This window comes from Ziziphus jujuba, chromosome 5 (genome assembly GCF_031755915.1).
Source record: "Ziziphus jujuba cultivar Dongzao chromosome 5, ASM3175591v1".
Lineage (NCBI taxonomy): Eukaryota > Viridiplantae > Streptophyta > Magnoliopsida > Rosales > Rhamnaceae > Ziziphus > Ziziphus jujuba.
The window spans coordinates 3,454,915-3,474,874 of record NC_083383.1 but is presented as its reverse complement, the minus strand read 5'-3'; the positions used below and the strand labels follow the sequence as shown (position 1 = coordinate 3,474,874).

Genomic DNA, 19,960 nt, shown 5'->3' with positions numbered 1-19,960 from the left:
ATTCCCACTCTCCGAATCCACACCAATCCATCCAACTCTTTTGCCTTCCGATATCCACACACAACAACCTCCATATATATCCACACGCATATTGTTAGCCTCCGCCATATTTACATCAGCTATACATTAATTTTCCCCTAAAAAATGAAGCCTGTTTTCGCCACTCTCCTGCTTATCTGCCTTGTCCTTATCTCTTCTTTCTTTGATGCTACAGTGGCTGGTTCAGGTATAACATAATTACACATTCTCAAACTTTGCTTCTTTTTTATTTTTTATTTTTTCACGTTTTTGTCATGGTTCACCATTTTATTCTTTTCAGTTTTCTTTTGAAATAGTTTGTATAGGACGTGTAATGAATGAAAGGATGATGAGTGAGAATTGATCCGGTTAATTAAACGTGTGCTGTTTTGACAGATTTCTGCGATTCCAAATGCTCGGAGAGATGTAAGTTAGCAGGAGTAAAGGACAGGTGCGTGAAGTACTGCGGAATTTGCTGCGAGAAATGTCAGTGCGTTCCATCTGGGACTTATGGAAACAAGCACGAGTGCCCTTGTTACAGAGATCTCAAGAACTCCAAGGGCAAGCCCAAATGCCCTTGAGACCTACATTTCTTTAATATTTTCATTTCCAGACCTCCTTGCTTTTCTAGCGCTAGCTGCCTCTTCATTTTCTTATATGGTCTGAGAGTCTTGGATTGAAAAAGAAAAATATATATATATATATATTAACAAAAGTTGATATTGTATGCTATAAATGTTTGTTCTTTATATTATATGCGTAGAATTTATCCCATATAAGACGGAATATGTTATATTATATGTGTAGAATTTATCCCATATAAGAAGGAATATGAATGGAATAAAATGGGGGTCCTCAGCTTGTCTTCCTTATAAAACCGCATGTCCTATGGTTTTGTCCGTGCTTTAATTCTTAACTCTTGCGTTTTCACAACCATATATGAAGCTCTAACAGAAGAAGGAAATTTTAAAAAAATAAATAAATAAAATTCTATTGCTTCGTTAACCAAAATTTTCAGATGCAGTGGCATTTCTTTGATGTTTGGCCAGACTTTCTAATCGGAGCCATTAATGGACAATAAAATGAAATGGTTACTAGTGAGGTTGACTGAATTTATGAGGGGCTGATTCAAATCAAGTGTACGATGTAACAGGTACTTTATTTTGCACCTTGTGGCCCCCATAATTTATAACTTCCATTTGATGCGTGCCACGTGGCTGAAAATATCCTAACCAGTTTGAAAAGCCATTGACCTACTTCTCACCCACTCTCTAACAACTTTTTACTTTTCTTACCACCAAATAGAAAAACTTTTTTTCTTCCTTTTGTTTTTTTTTTGGCCTCTAGTTTACCTTCCAACCAGATTAATCGAAAAAATATATAAAACTTCAACATCTTTACGCGTTAACTATCACAATAATATTGCCCCAAAAAAAAAAAAACGAAAAACAAAAGATCTATATCAATTATTATTAATGTAAAAACATTGTTGAGACTAGGAGTTAAAAGCATGAAAAATATGTGTATATAAATATATATATATTTTTATGGGAACCTCCGATTGATTTATTTCCGCAATTAAATTTATAGAGACGAAATAAGTTGAGGTACTTTGATTTCCCTTTCAAATGCAATGCTCTATAAGCCATATATCTTAACCCAAATAAGGTACATAACTCGATTGCGCAAATTAGAGACAGATACCTATAAAAATTACAATACATCTACTATGGAAGTTTACACGAAAAGAACTTTCTCTTCATATATCGAGTATCGACCCAATAAAAAATCCCACTATACAAATCAGCTTTTAGAGTGGCTGAAGCTCTTGCTCGGGAACAACCGCACCAACAGGCTCGTAGGCACCGATCTCTTGCCGTCTATTGTTCCACAATAACCACATCCCCAACGTCAATACTACAAAAATCAAAGCAACCATAGCTCCAGCACTCACAGCCCAAATGTGTTGCTCCCACCATAACCTGCAATCCTCGAAATGAACTCCAATGTGATAAAAAGGAAACATGGCAAAATAAAAATCGCCGAGTTCAAAGCACTGCCAAAATGGTCGCAAGTAAATCTAATCCAACTAACTAAGCATTTGGTTTTCTAAATGCATTTAAAGCTTGGCATAATTCTTCAACCCAGAAACAAGATTCTAGATAATAGAAAGCAGTTTGGAAAGAGAAATAGAAAGAGTTTCAGAGGTTGAAAACAAGAAAAAGAAAAGAACATACCGCTTCATTTGAGGTTCGACTTTCAATTCAACCAGCTGATAACCTCCAAATTTCTCAGGAAGTTGCATCCGATGTTCCCTTAAGCGCAGAATTATGCTCTGCACATTAAACCAAGAATCAGGTTTAACTTTGTAGTTAATAGATCAGAGTCTCCAGTTGTAAGCCAATAATACCATTGCTGTTGTATTGGAAAAATAATCGGCAGATTCAGCAGGGAATATGGCCCATCTAATGAGGGAATTGTTTCCTTCGTTGGTGAAGTTCATCAAGTGAACCTGAAAAGATAATGCTGGTGTTATAGATGAACCAAGCTAAGCTAAGAAAAGGCCTATAACTGGAAAGTAATATGTACACAGACTGGCACAAAGGACAGAGATAGAAGCTCAACTAGGGTGGCAAAAGGTCTGGGTTAGAACAGGTTAAGCACCTAGAACATTAACTATAAGCCCAGCCCCAAGCCACCTGTTAATGACAAGATAAAGCTTCAAATATCAGAATTCAGAATAGATGAAGGCTGCCTTGACATCCAAACCCAATATTCTAAATCACTTAAAATCCAGCATTTAGGGTTTGGGCATACATACTCTATAGAGTCTACATTTAGGGTTTATATCTTGTCTAGTTGATGATATAGTTTAAGCAAAGGAGATGAAAACAACTGAACTACTCTAGAGAAGTTTCTAGTTGAGGCAGACCTTGCCCCCAACCATAAGACACATTTCTGGAACAGCAAGCAGTGATTTAAATGGGAAGAATTACTGTACTAACAGATAGATGTGAAATGAATTGGCCAGGTAGGTTTATAAATTGTAATTCTTAACACTACCAGTGTTTGTAACACATTTTGGATACAATAAGCTATTCATTACAGCTTCCAAGACCACTAAGACAAAAAATGTTCAACCATACCTGTGAAACTTTAACTTCCAGCTCATGGGCAATAAATTCTGTGAGCTCTGTAAAATTGGGTTTCATAGAGTTGTTGAAGCCAAGGATCATATCAAAAGTTATTAATCCTATTTGAATTCGACCTACACATTAAGAGAGAGATGTAATTAGAAACCAAAAAAGGAAAAAGGCAGTCCAAAAGTCTAAGTCACAACTAGAAAAAGCTCTATCCAACACTAGCAACCTAAAAAATGACATTGGCTGTATTTAACAGAAACAATCAGGCAAACGGTGAAAAAATGGATAAAAAACTGGTAAAACCAGCAGTTATAAACAAATAAAACGTTAATCAATGTCTTTCATAATTACAAATTATACTATGACTTCAGCTTACTTAGTCAGAACAGGTATGCATGTGAACTACTATATCTCTATGATGGACATAGGTCTTTGTACAAGTATAATACTCCAGTTCTTCAAATTTCAGCTTTGTTTTCATACTCATCATCCATTACAATATATGATCATACATATCCAACTACAAGTTCACACATCTAGATTTACAGAAATGACCATAGCTAAACACATCATCTCACTAGCTTACATCCTAAAATAATACTAGTTTTTCTGCTTGTGTGAAAAACAGACTTTTGTCTATCTATAGGCTTAATGTTCAACAGGTGAATCATTGATCAACTCCACATATGGATAGATGCCTAGCATAATTGTGAATTTGTGAAAACTGTAATTTCAATTTGTGAGGCTATGTAAAGGCCGTTAGATGCTTGAAATACTCTACCTGGAAAAACATTCTGAGACAAGTCAACTGGAACTACAGGAGGCAGAATTTCTGTACTTCTATTCTGGCTATCAGAAGGTAACCGAGATGGGGAAGGAGCACTAACATAATTCAATCTCTTTCCAAGTTCAGAACAATTAGTTTTCCAAAAGCCAATCTTATCATTCTCTCGATCATAAGTTACAAGGGTATTACGGACAAGAATTCCTGTAAAAGTTGAATAAAGAAATAGTGAGATGCCCATTTGTAAATCTAAATGCACAGCACATGTAAGAAGAAAAGGGATCTATTGTCATGTGTATAAATGACAGTCCTACACAAGATGGCTTGAGCAATGAAGAACCATATCTCAGAGTAACCTTTAAAATACAGAGAGAGAGAGAGAGAGAGAGAGAGGGTTGGCATACCTCCCAAAAGCGTAGTTGAATCCGCATTTTTAAAAATTCCCAAGCAATATGCACCACTAACCTTTGTATGCTTTTAGTGGCCAGAGGAATAAAGAGGTAGAAAACAAAGGAAAGAAAAAGTTCAGTGACTGTATACTTGCAATTAAACTTTGAATAGAAAGAAGCAATATCTTCAAAATGAGTGTAGATAAGCCTCCATCAAAGAGTTCATTTTGATTTCAAAATATGGGTAGCTGATCAAATTACCCGAAACAAGTAGTTTTCAGGAGACAACGACCATTTTTGCCCATTGTTGAAAACCATATCAACTTCTGGAAATATTTTTGATAGTTGAGTGACATCCCTAATAACAAATTTCAAAATCATTAGATTTATAACCACACAAGTTAGCAAAACCAAGTGTTAAAGTTCAAGTTGTATGAATACCTTCCAGCACCAGAAAAACAAATATCGTTATAATTTGGGTCAGGACCATGAACTCGTTTGAGGAAATGAATTTTCTTTATTAACTGCATATTACACAACAGAATTATGATAAGTTCATTGTTTAACATAATAGTTATAAAATGTAGACAGATGGAAAACTAAGAAACACTTAATCTTAGAGGTATTATATCTAAAAGAAACTTAACAGAACATCATAGAAAAAAAAATTTAAAAAAAAAAAGAAAAGAAAAGAAAAATCAGCAAATTGATTTGGAATATTGATAGCGATTCAAGAATCTACAGGCTATGATGCATCTCCTGCAACTTTCAACTCTAGCTTATTATCTTTTATTTAAAACCAAAAATAAATAAATAAATAAATAAAAATAAAAGAATGATTGAAGATAAAGCTAGTATATTACAAACATCAATATTCAAAAACTATTGAAAATATCTTCTGATTTGTTCATAAACAAACAGCTACTGCATCAAAGCTCCAATAGCCACCTTATTCACTGATTACAATATTGGAGCCATGCTCATGCTGCTGATTGCAATAGCTTCAGGAGGAAAAAGGATGGTATATCTTTACACCACCTAAAAGCAAAGCTTCCCTATCCAACTAAAAATTAAACCTGTCTATAATAAGGTTATATACAGCTTAAGTAACTAAGAGATGGTGAAGCTTACTAGCTATTGATTATTAATCTTTTAAGTTTCTGCTAAGCAAACATATCTGAATCACGATCTAGACTTTTTGATAAAACTTCACAAGAAATGAGACAAAATACCTCCTTGAAAAATATTAAACCACCTTTCTATTTTATTTCACTCATATTAACAATGAATTTGATCTTAAATGTAATAAAATAAAGAAAGGATGGAACTAAAGCATGAAAGCTTACAGCATCCTTAAATGCGAGAAAAGCTTCCTCAGGAAGATAAGCATATGTAGTTCCACTATCCAAGACAGTTCCATGTCTTTGATCAAAAACTTTTGGGCTTAATTTTAATGGCTTCCCCGCCACATGTATTTCCTTCAGCTCAATGTTGTAATACGGACTGTTGTAATCCCAAAACTAAAGTATATGTGTGAGATGCACAAAATATATTTTTCAAATACCAAATATAAAGTTCACATAATGTAAAAGTACATACCTGCGAAATGGGTCTGAATGGGTAAATACCATACCAGGGGGAGAAGGGATAGCACCAAGAACCATAGCACCCCCACCGACGCCCATCCCACCATAACATAATGAAAATGAATCATCAATAACCCTCTTGTCAACAAGCTGATCCATCACACTAAGCCTACCACGCCCCAAACCCATTATTCCATCGGCACGTTGGCTATATAGATCACCAGTTTCCAAAGTTTCACAACCGAAAACTGCACGCTGGGGTACAAGTTCACTTTCATTGCCAAAAGAAACGATGTCCTCACCAAGGACGCCACTACTGGAGCTCATCTCAGCATAGCGGCGCTCATAAGTGCATTGAACCCCTTCATTGTCACAGTTACAATTGATACTGCACTTTATAGGTTGATACGTGCTAGATGAATTCGGTTGGAACCTTGGATCCTGCATGGAAAAAAGAGTTACTCTTACGGAACAAGCTGATGCAGAGAGAACCAATACTTACAGCGAATCTTCATCACTATGTAACTATTCCTCCACTTTAAAACAGTATTTTGATAAGCCATCTTGATCTTAGGCACAAATAAACTAAGCTGTGGTTTCCAGCAACTTCAGACAATGAAAAATCTAAATTTTAAAATTTTGATTTAAAAATTATGTAGTTACATATTGTCGTATTGGATCGCGTGATTAATAACAGGAAAAAATAAAAGATGTGTCAAGAATTTCAACAACATTAATGGCATTTCTTATACGAGAACTAATAAGACCAACAAAATAATTAATAACAAAGCTAAAAACAAAATAATTAATAGCAAAGCTCATTAACTTCAACAGCGGCCAAAAAGAAGAAACCAAACCTGATGTTTTCCGCACTGTTTGCAGTCAGAGCAAGGCACGTAAGTCACGGTACTTCCCGTATCAACAATCAGAGCGAATTCCTGTGGTGGCGTCCCAATATACAGCCGAGTCGTGTAGTACCTGCAAAAGTTTTTCAACTTCCAGCACCATCAATTTCCCTTTTTTTTTTTTTTAAGGAGTCTCCAAATAATTAAAGCACAAAAAATAATTTGGGAGAAAATTAGCAGGAAAAAGGAAAAGAAAACACAACCCGTTGGCAAGGAGGTCGTCGTGGAGCCTCATGCGAGCGTTTGGCAAGTGAGGAGGATCTGATTTCTGGAGGCGACGCCCATCGAAAGGCCGTCGGTGGTGGTGGTGGGAAGAAGATGCAGGCGGTGAGAGATAGAGAGGAAGAATCATTGGTCGGCGGCGAGAATCGGAACTTTGGAAAGCCTCTGAGGCCGATAGGAACGGGTCGCCGAGACTGATTACGATTAAACCGAAAATTAAAACTTTGCAACTCAGCTGAGATAGGGTCCGACGAGCCATGGTGCTTTCTGAGCTAGAGGACGGCAGAAGACGGCGGTTTAAGAAGACGCAGAGGACCAAACAAAAGTCCTCTGTGCTTCCACCTTCAACGATCGGACAGAGAATGGAATTTGCAAATGATTTTTATTGTTTTTAGCTTTGTATTATCTTGATTCGGAAATTATATGCAAACGATTTAACGGCGCGAGAATTAAACTAATTGGATAGATAGAGCCACTTCAAAGTCAACGAATATGTCAGTTTGTTCTTTTTAATAAAAAAACCATAAAACAATTTATTTTATGAAAAAATTAAAAAAATAAAAAAATAAAAAACTATGTTTCTGTAAGCGTAATAATATTTTTTGTGGGGATTTTTATTTATTTATTTTATTGCTAATTATGTTGGGGTCAAACCAAGATCTCATATTTTTCCAAAAAGGTGATCTAACTTGTTCGATTTTAAATAAGGGTTTACTCGTCCAAGGTATAAAATTGCCTTCTATCAAGGAAAATAATGAATGGCCTGCCACATTTATTCACTTTCTCTTTCCTAGCAAAAACAATTTAACTGGTAATTTTATCCTATAATCAAAATAAGAAACCATTTCTGAACGTGATTAGATTATTTGCTTAAATTTTTCACAAAAGACGATAAAATCTCTCACAGCCCCACTTTTTATCTTTTAATTTTAAAAAACAGAAAGATGAAAGTTAAAATCAGTTTTCTAAATCCCTACGAAATTTTGATATGGGGATATAGTGATCCTTATATCCAACGAAAAATTATTATTAATAAAATATTATTCTGTTTTTCGGAGACTTAAAAAACAGCTGACTAGTCCTTCAAATAGATGTTTAGAAAAGTAGTCACATGTAATATCAAATAACCTTGACAACTTCCAGTAATAAGAACAATTATGGAACAGAAAACTAATTGCAAATTTTTTTTATGATCTAGAGTGAGGGGAAAATGAAAGTTATAGAATGCATTATAAAATGCGCAACTGAATATTCCAGCTTAACTTCACCAATAAAATTTAATTAAGTTTAGGGCTTAAAAATCCTTACCACCCATCATTGAGATTGGACAACTGCATCCAATTAATCTTATTGTTTTGCAAACATATATTTTATGTGACCCTCAAACCATAAAATAGAAACTTCAGCAAATGAATAAATAAATCGGTTACGATGTTACTTGGTGAAAACGAAATGGGCTTATGATCAGGATTCTCCTTCGTACGGGGCAAGGCAACTCAACCACAGCAAATAAATAAATAAATAAAATAAAAATGATAAGAAATGAAGTAAATAAACAAAGCTCGGGATCTATTTTAATTGGTCGCCGGCGTCTAGAAAGCAAAAATATAATACTAAAAAAAGGGTAAAACGAGTAAACGGAGCTCTTAAAATTTATGAAACTAAATCAGAAGTACACTCACAATTAACCCCTATTTCTGTAAGTCATTCATGGAAAAATGACAAGAATCAAAAGGACTCCCACAATATACAATTCTAGGCAAACGCTTCAGAGGGATTGTACATGAAAATTAAAAAAGTTATTTCGGTCCTATACAGCTTCTCTACATTCCAATGCTAACCCACTTTCCGTATTTTAAGTAACAAGTCCTTCCCCACCCCCTCAAGCCAAAAAGAGTCAATAAAACACAATAGTATTGGTCACATACAAGTTGACATCACCGCAGCTATACCTGTTGTAATAACGCTATTCCAATAGACAGACAAAATGATTGATGCTTTGCCACCTTAGACTTAGAGGCGCAAAATTTGTATAAGCTACAACAATAATACCTCATCTTTACATATGTTTATACATGTTGCAGCCTTTCCTCTTGTCAAACCATGCCAATACCTTTTTCCCATATAGATTGCTGCGCATCATTGGAGAGTTCATCTGAACCAGGTTCTCTAGAGCCTTATGGATGATACCCTGCTATTTTGCAGCATGAAAAACATATGCATATGTCAAAACAAATAAACAATTCAACTTTCATCAAAAATTGGGCTAATGAAACATCTTCTCGTATCAGCAGATGAATTTTAAATATTAATAACATAGACTCCTCCGTTATATGGTTCTTTTGCACAATAAAAATGGAGTAAACATTATTGACTAAGATCATAAAAAGATGCTCCTGCTTATGAATGTGCTGATTCAACTTCATACTGGTTCAGTCAATACTCACTTTCAGGGGATAATAATTTCACTTTCCGCTCGAAATTTGGACACTGAATTCCGTAGTATGTCAGCTAATTAAGTCTGAATTATCTCAAATAAGTTCATATTTTTCAACCACAGCTGAAGTGTTTTGACAAACATGTGTACATATAAATTGTATATTTAGTTATATGTGTGTGTAGTTAAATATATGCATATGTATGCACACATGCGTGCACGTAGAACAAAAATGTGTATGATTTAAAAGCTTAATTTGAATATTTTTCAAATATTATTTGAAGTAAATAAACGTTGATTGACCCACTGATCACATTGTTTAGGTTTTCTTTCTTTCTTTTTTTTTTTTTTTCTTTTATGCAAATTAAATTGTTTAGTTGAACTTGAGATCCAAAAACAGTCCCATTAAATCCGGGCATCATGATAATTTATAGGTTTTGTAACCAAAAAGTAGACTAATACACTACCAAGTGTTTAGCTTATCTAACCTTTGAAACCGATAATGCAGACTGGATAACATAGTTTCCGTAAGGATCCAGAAGAAGCATTGAAGGATTCGGACTGGTGATCAGCTCCATAATAATTAGTGCAGATTGATCTGGTCCAGTGACTAGCAAGCACTTCTCCACAACATTACTGCCATACTTATTGCAGGAAAGAGATGAAAAACTCCCTTTAAGTTGTCTCAGAATACTTGCAGTGACTTGAGGTATTCTCAAATCCAGCAGATATTGCACCACATAGTTCCTAGCGTAAGAAGGAAAGTGATAAAGAAGAATGTTAAGCAGAACTATTATTTTATCTTGGAAGTAAAGCAAGGACGAAATTCTGTTAAAACAAACCCGTAACGATCTTCTGCTAGGAGCATTGCATTTGTTACTATCTCGGCCACCAGAAGCTCTCTGAGTTCTCCCTGAGAGTATTTAATGCATTGTTGCAGCACACAACAACCGCTTTTGTCCGTTGCAATTCCATAACAGTTATCAACCACCTCATTCAGAAGATACTGCCAATTAAATTCCAGTCAGAAAAATAGAAAACCAAAATCATAAACTTACTTGGAGAAAAAGGACTGCAAAGCTAGTTATAAGACTAATTCTTGAAATACCAAAATTATAATTAAAAATTATTCCAAAAAAAAATAAAATAAAATAAAAATGAAGCATTCAATCTGCATTGTATTGTTCCTCTCTGGATACAAATTCCATGTTTTCTCAGCAATTACATATGTGCATAGAAGTGAAAACCACAGATAGAGGCTGACAGAAGTCCTCCCTGTAACTAAAAATAAAATAATCTGTGAAATTTGTGTCAATACCCTTCAAGGGAAAGGAATCTAACAAATAATTTCCAATTCAAACCAGGATATAAATGATACAAAGACATATTAGCATGACTGACATCTTGCAAGCGAATAGATAATAGTCTACATCTTGCAAGCCAATAGATAATAGCCTTCTTTCGAAAAGTTGGTGGACTAGAATTCAAGTTTCAACGCAAGTGAATAAATAATAGTCTTCGTTTGAAAATGGTCTTCGAGGAAAGAAGTACACAGAGAATGTCTAATTCCAACATAAGTAACTCCCTTGAAATACTACAGGTAGTAATTTAGAAATTTCCCCCTCCCACCCTTCCCATCTTCTCCTTAAAAATACAACAATACAGCCTAAACAATACTTGGAGAATTCTAATCCAATTTTGACATTCAGCTTGTAGAATTTACGATGAGGCATGTTTGTAGTCCCACCTTCCCATAGTAGGCAACTCTCAAACTGTTAAATCTAAAATAGACCCTAGTCTCGTTGAAATTGTCTAGCAATCGACTTCAATTGGCAGTGAAAAGGACAAAGAAAATTTAACGTGGTATTTACTCCGATTACAGGACAAAATACGACAAGTGATTGCAATTTGGGTAAACAGGACAGAATTAATATTTACCTCATTGTCTTTCTCAGAGAAATTTTTTAAGCAGTACTGAATGACGTGATGACCATTAGTGCTCTTAGTCAATGCAACAGCACCAGGGCCCAGAGCCTTCATAACTATGGAGATCTGATGGCCTTTAGTAAGACTCTCCAACAATTTTTGAACAGCCCGAGTACTGCCCACAAGGAAAAAGAACCATTTCATCAAAATCCAGAATCAAAACCCTCCATTGCCTCTCAACCCGTATAAAAAATTGAAAAAAAAAAAAAAAAAAAAAAAGGAAAATTATCATTCAATATTTTATTAAAGAAGTAGATTAGAAATTTATATCATACCCATGCATGTTAAGGCAAATAGTAACGAGTCGAAAGTCAATCCTGGTGAGCACTAAAAGTATATGCGTCCTCTGTTCTTCATTGCAGAGTTCCACGAGCTTCTGAACAACATAATTGCCATATGGGTCAATCATCAAATCACCCACATGTTCTATCACCTCCAAGAATATAATATTAATTTCTTCATTCGTTGAACTTTCCATTGTCCGCTGTAAAATCCGACAACCATACTGGTCCTTGGCCATGGATACTATCCTCCCACGCAAATATTCCACAGACAAACAATCGAGAGGCTCCTGCAACCAATGTGGCCGTCTATTATCCACATCATGCCTCGAAATATTCGAGTTTTTGTACACCAAACCACCAATTTCCCCATAGTAATCCCCCAGGAAATCACAGGACAACTCATTGGCATTCGAAGAGGGAGAAATCGGGATCTCTCCATTAAACCCTTCTCCGTGAAGCCGAAACCTTCTAGAATCAATCAAGAACCCATTGTTAAGGTTAAGAGATTGTTCGGTGATATTATGTGAATATGGATTTGACAGAAAGCACTCCAAGCCATTCATATCAGACCCCACACAGTAATCCTGCAGACCGCCCATATGCCCATGGCCAAAATTACCACTGACATCGTTTGGCAAGCTCAGCCGCTGAAACTCTCTGTTCCTTTGAGGAAAGGAACATGAGAACAGAGGCTCCCCACCAATCCCATTAGGGACACCGCCTTCAAGACCCGAATAAAGATGCGGGTCAGTAGAGGTCCAGTCGATATTGAGGCGAGAAAAGGCTCCTTCTAGGGTTTGATCAGAATGGGTCTCTTCGTAAGGGTTTGGCAGGGAAGTCCCCGGTGAATTTTCACGGCGGAGAAAGCGATGGCATTGACGGCGATTAAGGGTGGCTTCCGGCAATGGAGATTGCGGACTCTCAAACGGCGTCGTATCGGAGGAAGATCGACTACCGAGATTACTCATCCTTACGGCGGAGTAAAGAGGGAAGCAAAAACAGAAGGGTTTTGGGGGGCAGGCAGGGCGGGTTTTTATGAGGGTTTGTAGAGATATATATGATTTGGGAAGATAATTGGTTTAGTGATTTTATAAGATATATACATATATGTGAATATAATTTTTGTTAGTAATTTTGGGAAATTTGATAATTTGGAAGACTTTGAACGTGAAAGGAAAAGGCTTGACTGAGAGAGTCTTAGAGAGGCAGTGAGACCGAATGGAGATTTGTTCTGACCTGAGTTTGCATGCAATTTTTAGAAAGTTTTCATGCGAGAAACCGAAGAGAAAGTGTGTTTGTGTGTGGACGCGGCGTATGTCTGCTGCCTACGAGGATGCGCTTCTAAACCACCAATAGCGTGAAGAATAGTGCTTGCCTTGTCAACGTCATGCCATGTGGATGTTTTTATACCGAGACCAAGCTCTTGCTTTTTCGGTTTTTTTTTTATTTTTATTTTATTATTATTTTATTCATCAAATCAGATGGGTCCAGATGAAATGTCATGGGCTATGATTGGATCAATTCGTTTCATCCTACGGATCTCCTTTGATTGGCAAAGTCATGCCAATGCTGCCAATTCCAAATCCATACAAATAATTGTGAATATCAAATATTTGATAATTGTATGAATTTTCCAAGAAAATGATTGATCGATACTTTTGACAGGGATGGTTTATGGAAATTCCATTTGTATGTTTTCAAAATGCATTAATAGCTAGGATTAAGCAAAAAAACAACAACAATAAAATGCATTAATGGCTAGGAAATTATTTCAATACCCTCGACTCGAAGTGTTTTCACCATATAGCTTGTGCATGTATCATCCTTGGTGGCAGGTTAGCGATAGAAAATTGATTGATAGCCACATTTTTGGGTTTGAGAGTTGTGATTTAAATTCTACTATTATCTAAAATGATTCTATACTATCATACCGCGTGACAAAGTGTTTTTATCCACAATATTACAAGACTTTTTTTCCATTACCAAAAAATGTAATTTGCTTTTTCAACTACCACAATATAAAACTTTAAAATATATATATATATATATATATACTCTGGAAGGACTAATACTAATAAAAGTACCCTTCTAATTGGAAATATACTATTTCTTAGACGGTATAATTGCAGAGTAACAATTTTGTTCCCAATCCATTTAGAAGCTGTAAATATTAATCCAAATATTAGAAGAGTTATAATCTAATTATTATTTTTTCAATAGAAGAGTTATAATCTATTATGCTTAATAGATTATTAAAATTATTTCTTTTTTAAACAATAAAAGTATTTATTTATTTATTTATTGTTGTTGGAGGCCTTTTGGGGTGAGAGTAAACTGATTCGCTTGGAGTATTGAATAAATTACACAAATCCCCTTTAATTTTAAGTTATTTCATATTTAAAAATTGCAGATACTCATTAAGTAATTACAATATTCTTTAATCTACCTACTTTCCTTTGATAGTTATTTAAAAAAAATAAGGATTAGTAATTATTAGAAATAAAAAAATAGTGAAATAGAATAGTTATTCCTATTATTTAGTTTGGTAGCCATAGAAAATAGAAAATAGAAAATAGGAAAAAAAAAAAAAAGCAAAAATGTGGCTGAATAAAAAAAGAAGAAAATAGTACTAAGCATAGAAAACATTGAAGCAAAAAAACAAAAGTAGCGTTTTGCTTTTTTATTTTATTTTAGGGAATACAAATTCTTTAAAAGAAATTTATTTTGAAAAGTTTGAATTTCATAATAATAGATAAGTTCAAATTTAAAAATTCAACAAGTAAAAGAATATCACAATTTTTGAAATATGTATTCTATTCCATAATTTAATTTATATTTAATTAAATTTATTAGTCAACAAGTTTTAATTTTTATAATAACAAGAATACTAAGATAAAATATTAAAGATGGATGTTAGACCATTATGTTTCAAAGTTTAACAGCTAAAACTACAAGAGAAGCATGTGCAATTTCTAAAAAATGAACAGTGCACATGAACAACTTAAAACTAGAAAGTGAATTTGTGTAATTTTACCCATTTCTTTCTATATAACTACAATTTTCCTAGGATGGTTTTACTGTCAAGACTCAAAGGAGAAATCCTTCATCAGAATCTATTCAGAGCAAACATTAACTGGCATTCATAGTACCTGTTTGGTCTCTCTTAAGTAAAAGTTCTGTACTCTATCTTTGTTACTTTTTTGTTTTGTTTTGTTTTGTTTTGTTTTTTTGTTTTGTTTTGTTTTGTTTTTTTTTTTTTTTTTTTTTTTTTTTTGGGGACGGTATCTCCTTTCTTAATCGAAACCTGCTAAAACGCCATTGATTAACGATAATATATATGGTTTTGGAAGTTTCTTATTTTTGATTACTTATTATTTATTATTATTAAAAAAAAATGTAAACAGGGGATGTGAACAATGTCAGAAATTAATTAATACAATAAAATGGGGGAACCAATCTAATGATAGCCCTTGAAAAACTTACATGGCTAACTAATTCAAAAACAGGTCTGAAATTACTAGCATTTTAGGTGGTTTTGAATGGTAGGGATATTGAAGGACTATCACTTTCAGTTTCCCAAATTAACGGAAAGAAAGAAAACTAGCAGAATTTGGACTGGCATGCTAAGGGTTGGTCCACTGTCCACGCTTCCAAAAGTTAACATAAAAAAGAGCCTAACAATATAATAAATTTATAATCAAACAGAGGCAGTCACTTCAGCAAAGTCGAAGAAGTTGTCTCGACACTTTCCTCTGCTTTTCTCAGTCTCTGCCATTAATTGGTTGTTCATCGTGTACGACCGGCTATCAAAACCAAGACTTCAGAGGCACCCAAAATTTACCTAACATTTACAAAAAAATACCATTATGCGGTAAATTCCGTGATATTTCTGTTCACATGCAATTCCGTTACCAATAATGTCAAAGTCTTTTAAACCACGATTTCACCTTCAGTCAAACCAAATAATGATCTCCATAAATGCATTCTTGAATGTTTTATGAGGGGTAGCTAATTAATCAGGTGGCTCTGATAGACTGCCTTCTAACAAAATGATAAATTTTATATGACCAAAATTTGGCACTTGTTTAGAACATTCACCTATTTCATTGTTTCAAACAAACTTGCCTCTGAAGCTGTGAATAGAAATAGTAATGACCCAAAAATAAAAAAATAAAAAAAATAACCTGTCAATAAAATAACCTAGCAGGGCTAACGACAGAGACATAGCAAGACTAGTGCAAAATTCACTTTGCCTTGTTGTATTAACTTGTTGACTTGGCAGTACACTGCCCGTTTGAGTATTGTACATGATAAATTGTTACATAAAAGAATAACTAAAGCGAATTTACCTACAATTAGATAGGGTCTTCCGAATCTTTTACAGTAAATGTAACTCATCCAATGAAGATATGTCTATCTGTAGAAGAAAATATCTGCTTTATCAATTCACAACTAAAGTGTTCTGTTTATATGGAGAGACTGCTGTTGAGACTAGAAGGCAAACACTTTCAATAGTTACGCTCACCTTCAAGTAGGCACCAAGGCCAAGATAATTATCATGGAAGAATGCTTCTCTTCTCACGAACATAAGATTTTTGTGCCAAATGGCTTGCTTTCATGCAGAGTATGGTAATTCAAATATTTATTGAAACTGATATAGATTTGTTGATTCAATTCCTGATGAATGCAAACCTCTTGGATAGTAAACTCAACCAATCGGAAGGAAGGGCACCACAATGTCTAAGAAGATATATAAGAAATGCTACATATGCAGTTGTGCTTGCACTGACCAGAAAACCAAACAAGAGTCCATTGACCTCAGAAATGACGAAATCTAGCAATAGATATCCATTAATCAACATAACCAGTGCAGCCACAGTCCATGCTGCCCTCTGCAACATAAATAAAAAAGAGCAAAAAGTCGATCAGTTTGACTGAACAAGCAGAAAACATCCTCAAAAACATACAAAATTATACATCATGACTATTGCAACCCAAGGATACCTGCATGCTATATATTCAAACTGAGATTAAACCCAATAAAATGAGTTTATCAAATACTTTAGCTATATTATGAGTTCATAAGAACATAAATCTTCAACCTGAATAAACCATGAAAGGCAGTTCAATACTGTTTCCTTTTAAAACAACAGCTTTGGGTAGATCAGAAGTCTAAGAGTTCCATTTGCATATGACTACAGATTTCATGAATTAAGAAGAGTGAAAATTGGATATTTCATCAATGTGAGCCCTTAAGTTCCAGAGAAGAGTCATATGTTTTGACAAGATAGCTTCTCATCTTCAACAAAGAACAACTACCAATAACTTCCATGATTTTACATCAATTTATGATTTTTGTGCCCCATCTGCCATATTAAGAATAAATAAAGCATATCCCTTTTATCATACAGAACATGAATCCAATTTCTTTACTTTATCGTATTTTACTTGCCCATTTGTTTTCCCTTATTACAATTGCAAGCAGAAAGGACACACAACAGCAAACGAGAGATTAACATGTCTCTTTTTATTTGAAACTTTGTTAATCATCACCTTGAAGTGACAGGATTGTGACTTCCTACGGTTTCTCTGTTTTACAAGTTTTTTGATAGGTCATACTTAATATTTCATGCTAAAATTTCTCTGTTTAAAAATTAGTATGATATAGATGACCAAAAATTGCATGCTAAATTTTATAGACTGAAAAATGAAGGATCCATGTGGTTTCTGTGAAATTCCAATATCTACAACCTAAAATCTCTGAGATCATTCACTTAAATCACCCATGGCTAGATCAGCTTCTATCACAAAGAATTCACCCCCTTTCCCCCAACTAATGAAGGGAAGGAAATACCATGATTATTCATAATGAAATTATAGCACAAACTACACGCTAATTGATAAAACTTGTAATACAAATATTGGCCTTCAAAGAAAAAAAAGAGAAAACACAATTGACAAGCACCATGGATGTTGCTTTATAATAGCTTGTTCTATTTCGATCTAACACACAAGCCTACCAATGATCATCCAACCAAGAATAAGAAAATGGTCTGCCAATAAGTATATGCAAAGTGTAACGGAATATCAGGGTCAGATAAAGAATGATGGTTACATAAAGTAAAATACTAACTAGAATTTATAATGAAAAAGAATAAAATAAAACGAAGCAAAAGAGAGAATATAATCACGACGAGCAGGTAAATAAATCAAACACGTAGGTACGGCAGTGGAACAAAAATTGCAAATGAAAATGGATGGTAAAAATATCTGAAAACACCAAAAATAGAAGTTAACAACCTACCTCAAGAACAGGTCCTATCTTAAAGACTCCCATGACCTCCTCCTTTGCCACTAAGGTAAGAAGAGGAATAAGCGCAAAAGGAATCTGTATTGACTGAAGAACATTAAGCCATTCATTCAAGATATCCAACGAAGCTTCAGATGTATTGAAAATAATTGCTACAACTATAGTTGGGATAATTGCAAAACTCCTTGTGATCAATGCCCTCATCCATTTCTTCAAACGAAGGTTGAGAAAACCACCCATGATAAACTGGCCAGCATATGTGCCAGTTATTGTGCTGCTCTGTCCAGCTGCCAATAACCCAATACCCCATATATAAAGAATAGGAAAGAGCCCCCCACCATACTTTTCCTGGAGATACTGACCGGCATTAACTAATCCTATACTATCTGCTACGTTTGTACCATAAAATCCTTTAGCAAAAACAGTAGTCACGAACAAATTGATCATGAGAGAAACCGAAAGTGCAACTGACGACTCGATGGAGTAATAGTTCAGAGCCTCTTGAACCTGGCTTTTCTTGTTTGGGTCAATATTCCTAGACTGTACTAAAGCAGAATGCAAAAATACATTGTGAGGCATTATGACACACCCCACAACTCCCACAGCCTGCCGAATTGTTTTTGAGCTTAGTCTAGGAAGCAAAAGACCTACAAGGAGCACCACATTGATGATAAATTGAACTAGTATCCAAAACCAGTATATTTATTTTAGACTAAGATCCACGAAGATAATAACTTACCCATCCAAAGTTCTTTCCCACTGGGTTTTGCATCACCAAACATCCATGCGAATGATAGAGCCATTGTTCCAATGAGGACTGCAAAAGCAGCTTCTAACTTCCTCACTCCGTAGTTCTCAATAAACAAAAAAACGAAACTGTTCACAAGAAAGGAAACAGAACAACATAAGTACTTAGCACAATGCAACCAAAATGCCCATTTCATCAACTACGTCAACTTTCCATGATTCTTAGCCAAAAGGGAAACAAAGATTTTAAAAAATGTGGGAAAAATAATGTAAAAAACTGGGACCAAGATTTCCAAAATCATGATGGGAAGGCCATTAATACCAACCAATCCGATGCCGTAATAAGGACTCCAGCCCATAGCGGCAAAACGCCATGGCTAAGAATCTGAATAGCAATGGCACTCCCAATGACCTCCTGAATGTCGGCCCCAATCAGGGCCAGCTCCGCCATAAACCACAGCACCAGTTTGGCCCAATTAGGGTACTCATCCCTGCAGAGTTCCGCCAAGTTACGACCCGTGGCGACCCCGACCCTTGCCGACAATAGCTGAATCAGCAATCCCATAATTGTGGCCCACATTAACAGCCATAGCAGCGAGTACCCAGCAATTGCTCCGGCCTGGAGATCTCCTTCCAAATTCCCTGGATCCAAGAAAGCTATGCTCATCAAGAATCCCGGTCCCGTGAACAGCCACAGCTTCTTCCACGAGAAGGGCGGGACCGTGTTTGAATCTACGGCTTCAGCGGATTCCAAATCAACGATCAATATCTTCTCCCGCGCCTCAAAAGCGACCTCTTCTTCATCGTCTAATGAAGAAAACGATGCTGGTGATTGGGGTTGTAGTAAGCGGTTTGCTTCTTCATCTTTTTCATCTTCCTTAGACTCGTCTTCCCTTGACTTCGGAACCATCCTGCCTTCGACGGAATATTCCGCGCCACCGGAATATTCCGGAAATTGTTCCTAATTTTTAAAATAAAATATCAAAATTCGGCGAGAGGGCAGATCGTTCGCCGCTATGCCTTTGTTTCTAGACAGGCGTACAAGTAGGAGAGCAGAGAACCCCGATGGACGTCCGCGACTCCGCTTACAGGTGTCTGTGTGCTGTATTTTTTACGCCCTCTATCTCTTTCTTCTTTTTATTTTTTATA

The 19,960-nt window shown here is 35.3% G+C and overlaps 4 protein-coding genes across 13 annotated transcripts; 1 reads left to right on the top strand and 3 right to left on the bottom strand.

Annotated features, from left to right (window-relative positions):
- On the top strand, positions 1 to 895 carry LOC107433683 (peamaclein). The gene is made up of 2 exons (XM_016044998.4): positions 1 to 226; positions 415 to 895. Exons 1-2 carry the CDS (start codon positions 145 to 147, stop codon positions 597 to 599), a joined length of 267 nt encoding a protein of 88 aa, XP_015900484.1. The 5' UTR covers positions 1 to 144; the 3' UTR covers positions 600 to 895.
- Positions 896 to 1,629: 734 nt separating this feature from the next.
- On the bottom strand, positions 1,630 to 7,510 carry LOC107420585 (aspartic proteinase 36-like). Of its 3 annotated transcripts, XM_060817255.1 has the most exons (12): positions 7,029 to 7,507; positions 6,778 to 6,898; positions 5,934 to 6,361; positions 5,681 to 5,837; positions 4,776 to 4,858; positions 4,596 to 4,692; positions 4,350 to 4,419; positions 3,943 to 4,149; positions 3,165 to 3,286; positions 2,429 to 2,530; positions 2,256 to 2,353; positions 1,630 to 2,000 (listed from the first exon to the last, which is right to left on the bottom strand). In XM_060817255.1, exons 1-12 carry the CDS (start codon positions 7,304 to 7,306, stop codon positions 1,829 to 1,831), a joined length of 1,935 nt encoding a protein of 644 aa, XP_060673238.1. In that variant the 5' UTR covers positions 7,307 to 7,507; the 3' UTR covers positions 1,630 to 1,828. The 3 variants fall into 3 exon arrangements, with proteins under 3 accessions (XP_060673238.1, XP_060673239.1, XP_060673241.1); XM_060817256.1 differs by lacking the exon at positions 3,943 to 4,149 and having other exon boundaries at positions 7,029 to 7,510; XM_060817258.1 differs by lacking the exon at positions 1,630 to 2,000 and having other exon boundaries at positions 2,323 to 2,426; positions 2,489 to 2,530; positions 7,029 to 7,510.
- Positions 7,511 to 8,672: 1,162 nt separating this feature from the next.
- On the bottom strand, positions 8,673 to 13,037 carry LOC107433696 (putative pumilio homolog 8, chloroplastic). Of its 2 annotated transcripts, none has more exons than XM_016045017.4 (5): positions 11,746 to 13,037; positions 11,423 to 11,585; positions 10,327 to 10,490; positions 9,973 to 10,231; positions 8,673 to 9,241 (listed from the first exon to the last, which is right to left on the bottom strand). In XM_016045017.4, the coding sequence occupies exons 1-5, from the start codon at positions 12,720 to 12,722 to the stop codon at positions 9,107 to 9,109; spliced, it is 1,698 nt and encodes a 565-aa protein (XP_015900503.3). In that variant the 5' UTR covers positions 12,723 to 13,037; the 3' UTR covers positions 8,673 to 9,106. The 2 variants fall into 2 exon arrangements, with proteins under 2 accessions (XP_015900503.3, XP_015900504.3); XM_016045018.4 differs by having other exon boundaries at positions 8,673 to 9,238; positions 11,746 to 13,033.
- A 2,127-nt stretch (positions 13,038 to 15,164) lies between these two features.
- LOC107433739 (metal transporter Nramp2) lies at positions 15,165 to 19,960 on the bottom strand. Of its 7 annotated transcripts, none has more exons than XR_003053419.3 (6): positions 19,138 to 19,960; positions 18,804 to 18,940; positions 18,059 to 18,711; positions 16,280 to 16,646; positions 16,104 to 16,171; positions 15,165 to 15,595 (listed from the first exon to the last, which is right to left on the bottom strand). XR_003053419.3 is itself a non-coding variant. In XM_016045079.4 (4 exons), exons 1-4 carry the CDS (start codon positions 19,719 to 19,721, stop codon positions 16,425 to 16,427), a joined length of 1,596 nt encoding a protein of 531 aa, XP_015900565.3. In that variant the 5' UTR covers positions 19,722 to 19,960; the 3' UTR covers positions 15,988 to 16,424. The 7 variants fall into 7 exon arrangements, 1 of the variants encoding a protein (XP_015900565.3); XR_003053420.3 differs by having other exon boundaries at positions 16,108 to 16,171; XR_001582826.4 differs by having other exon boundaries at positions 16,104 to 16,646.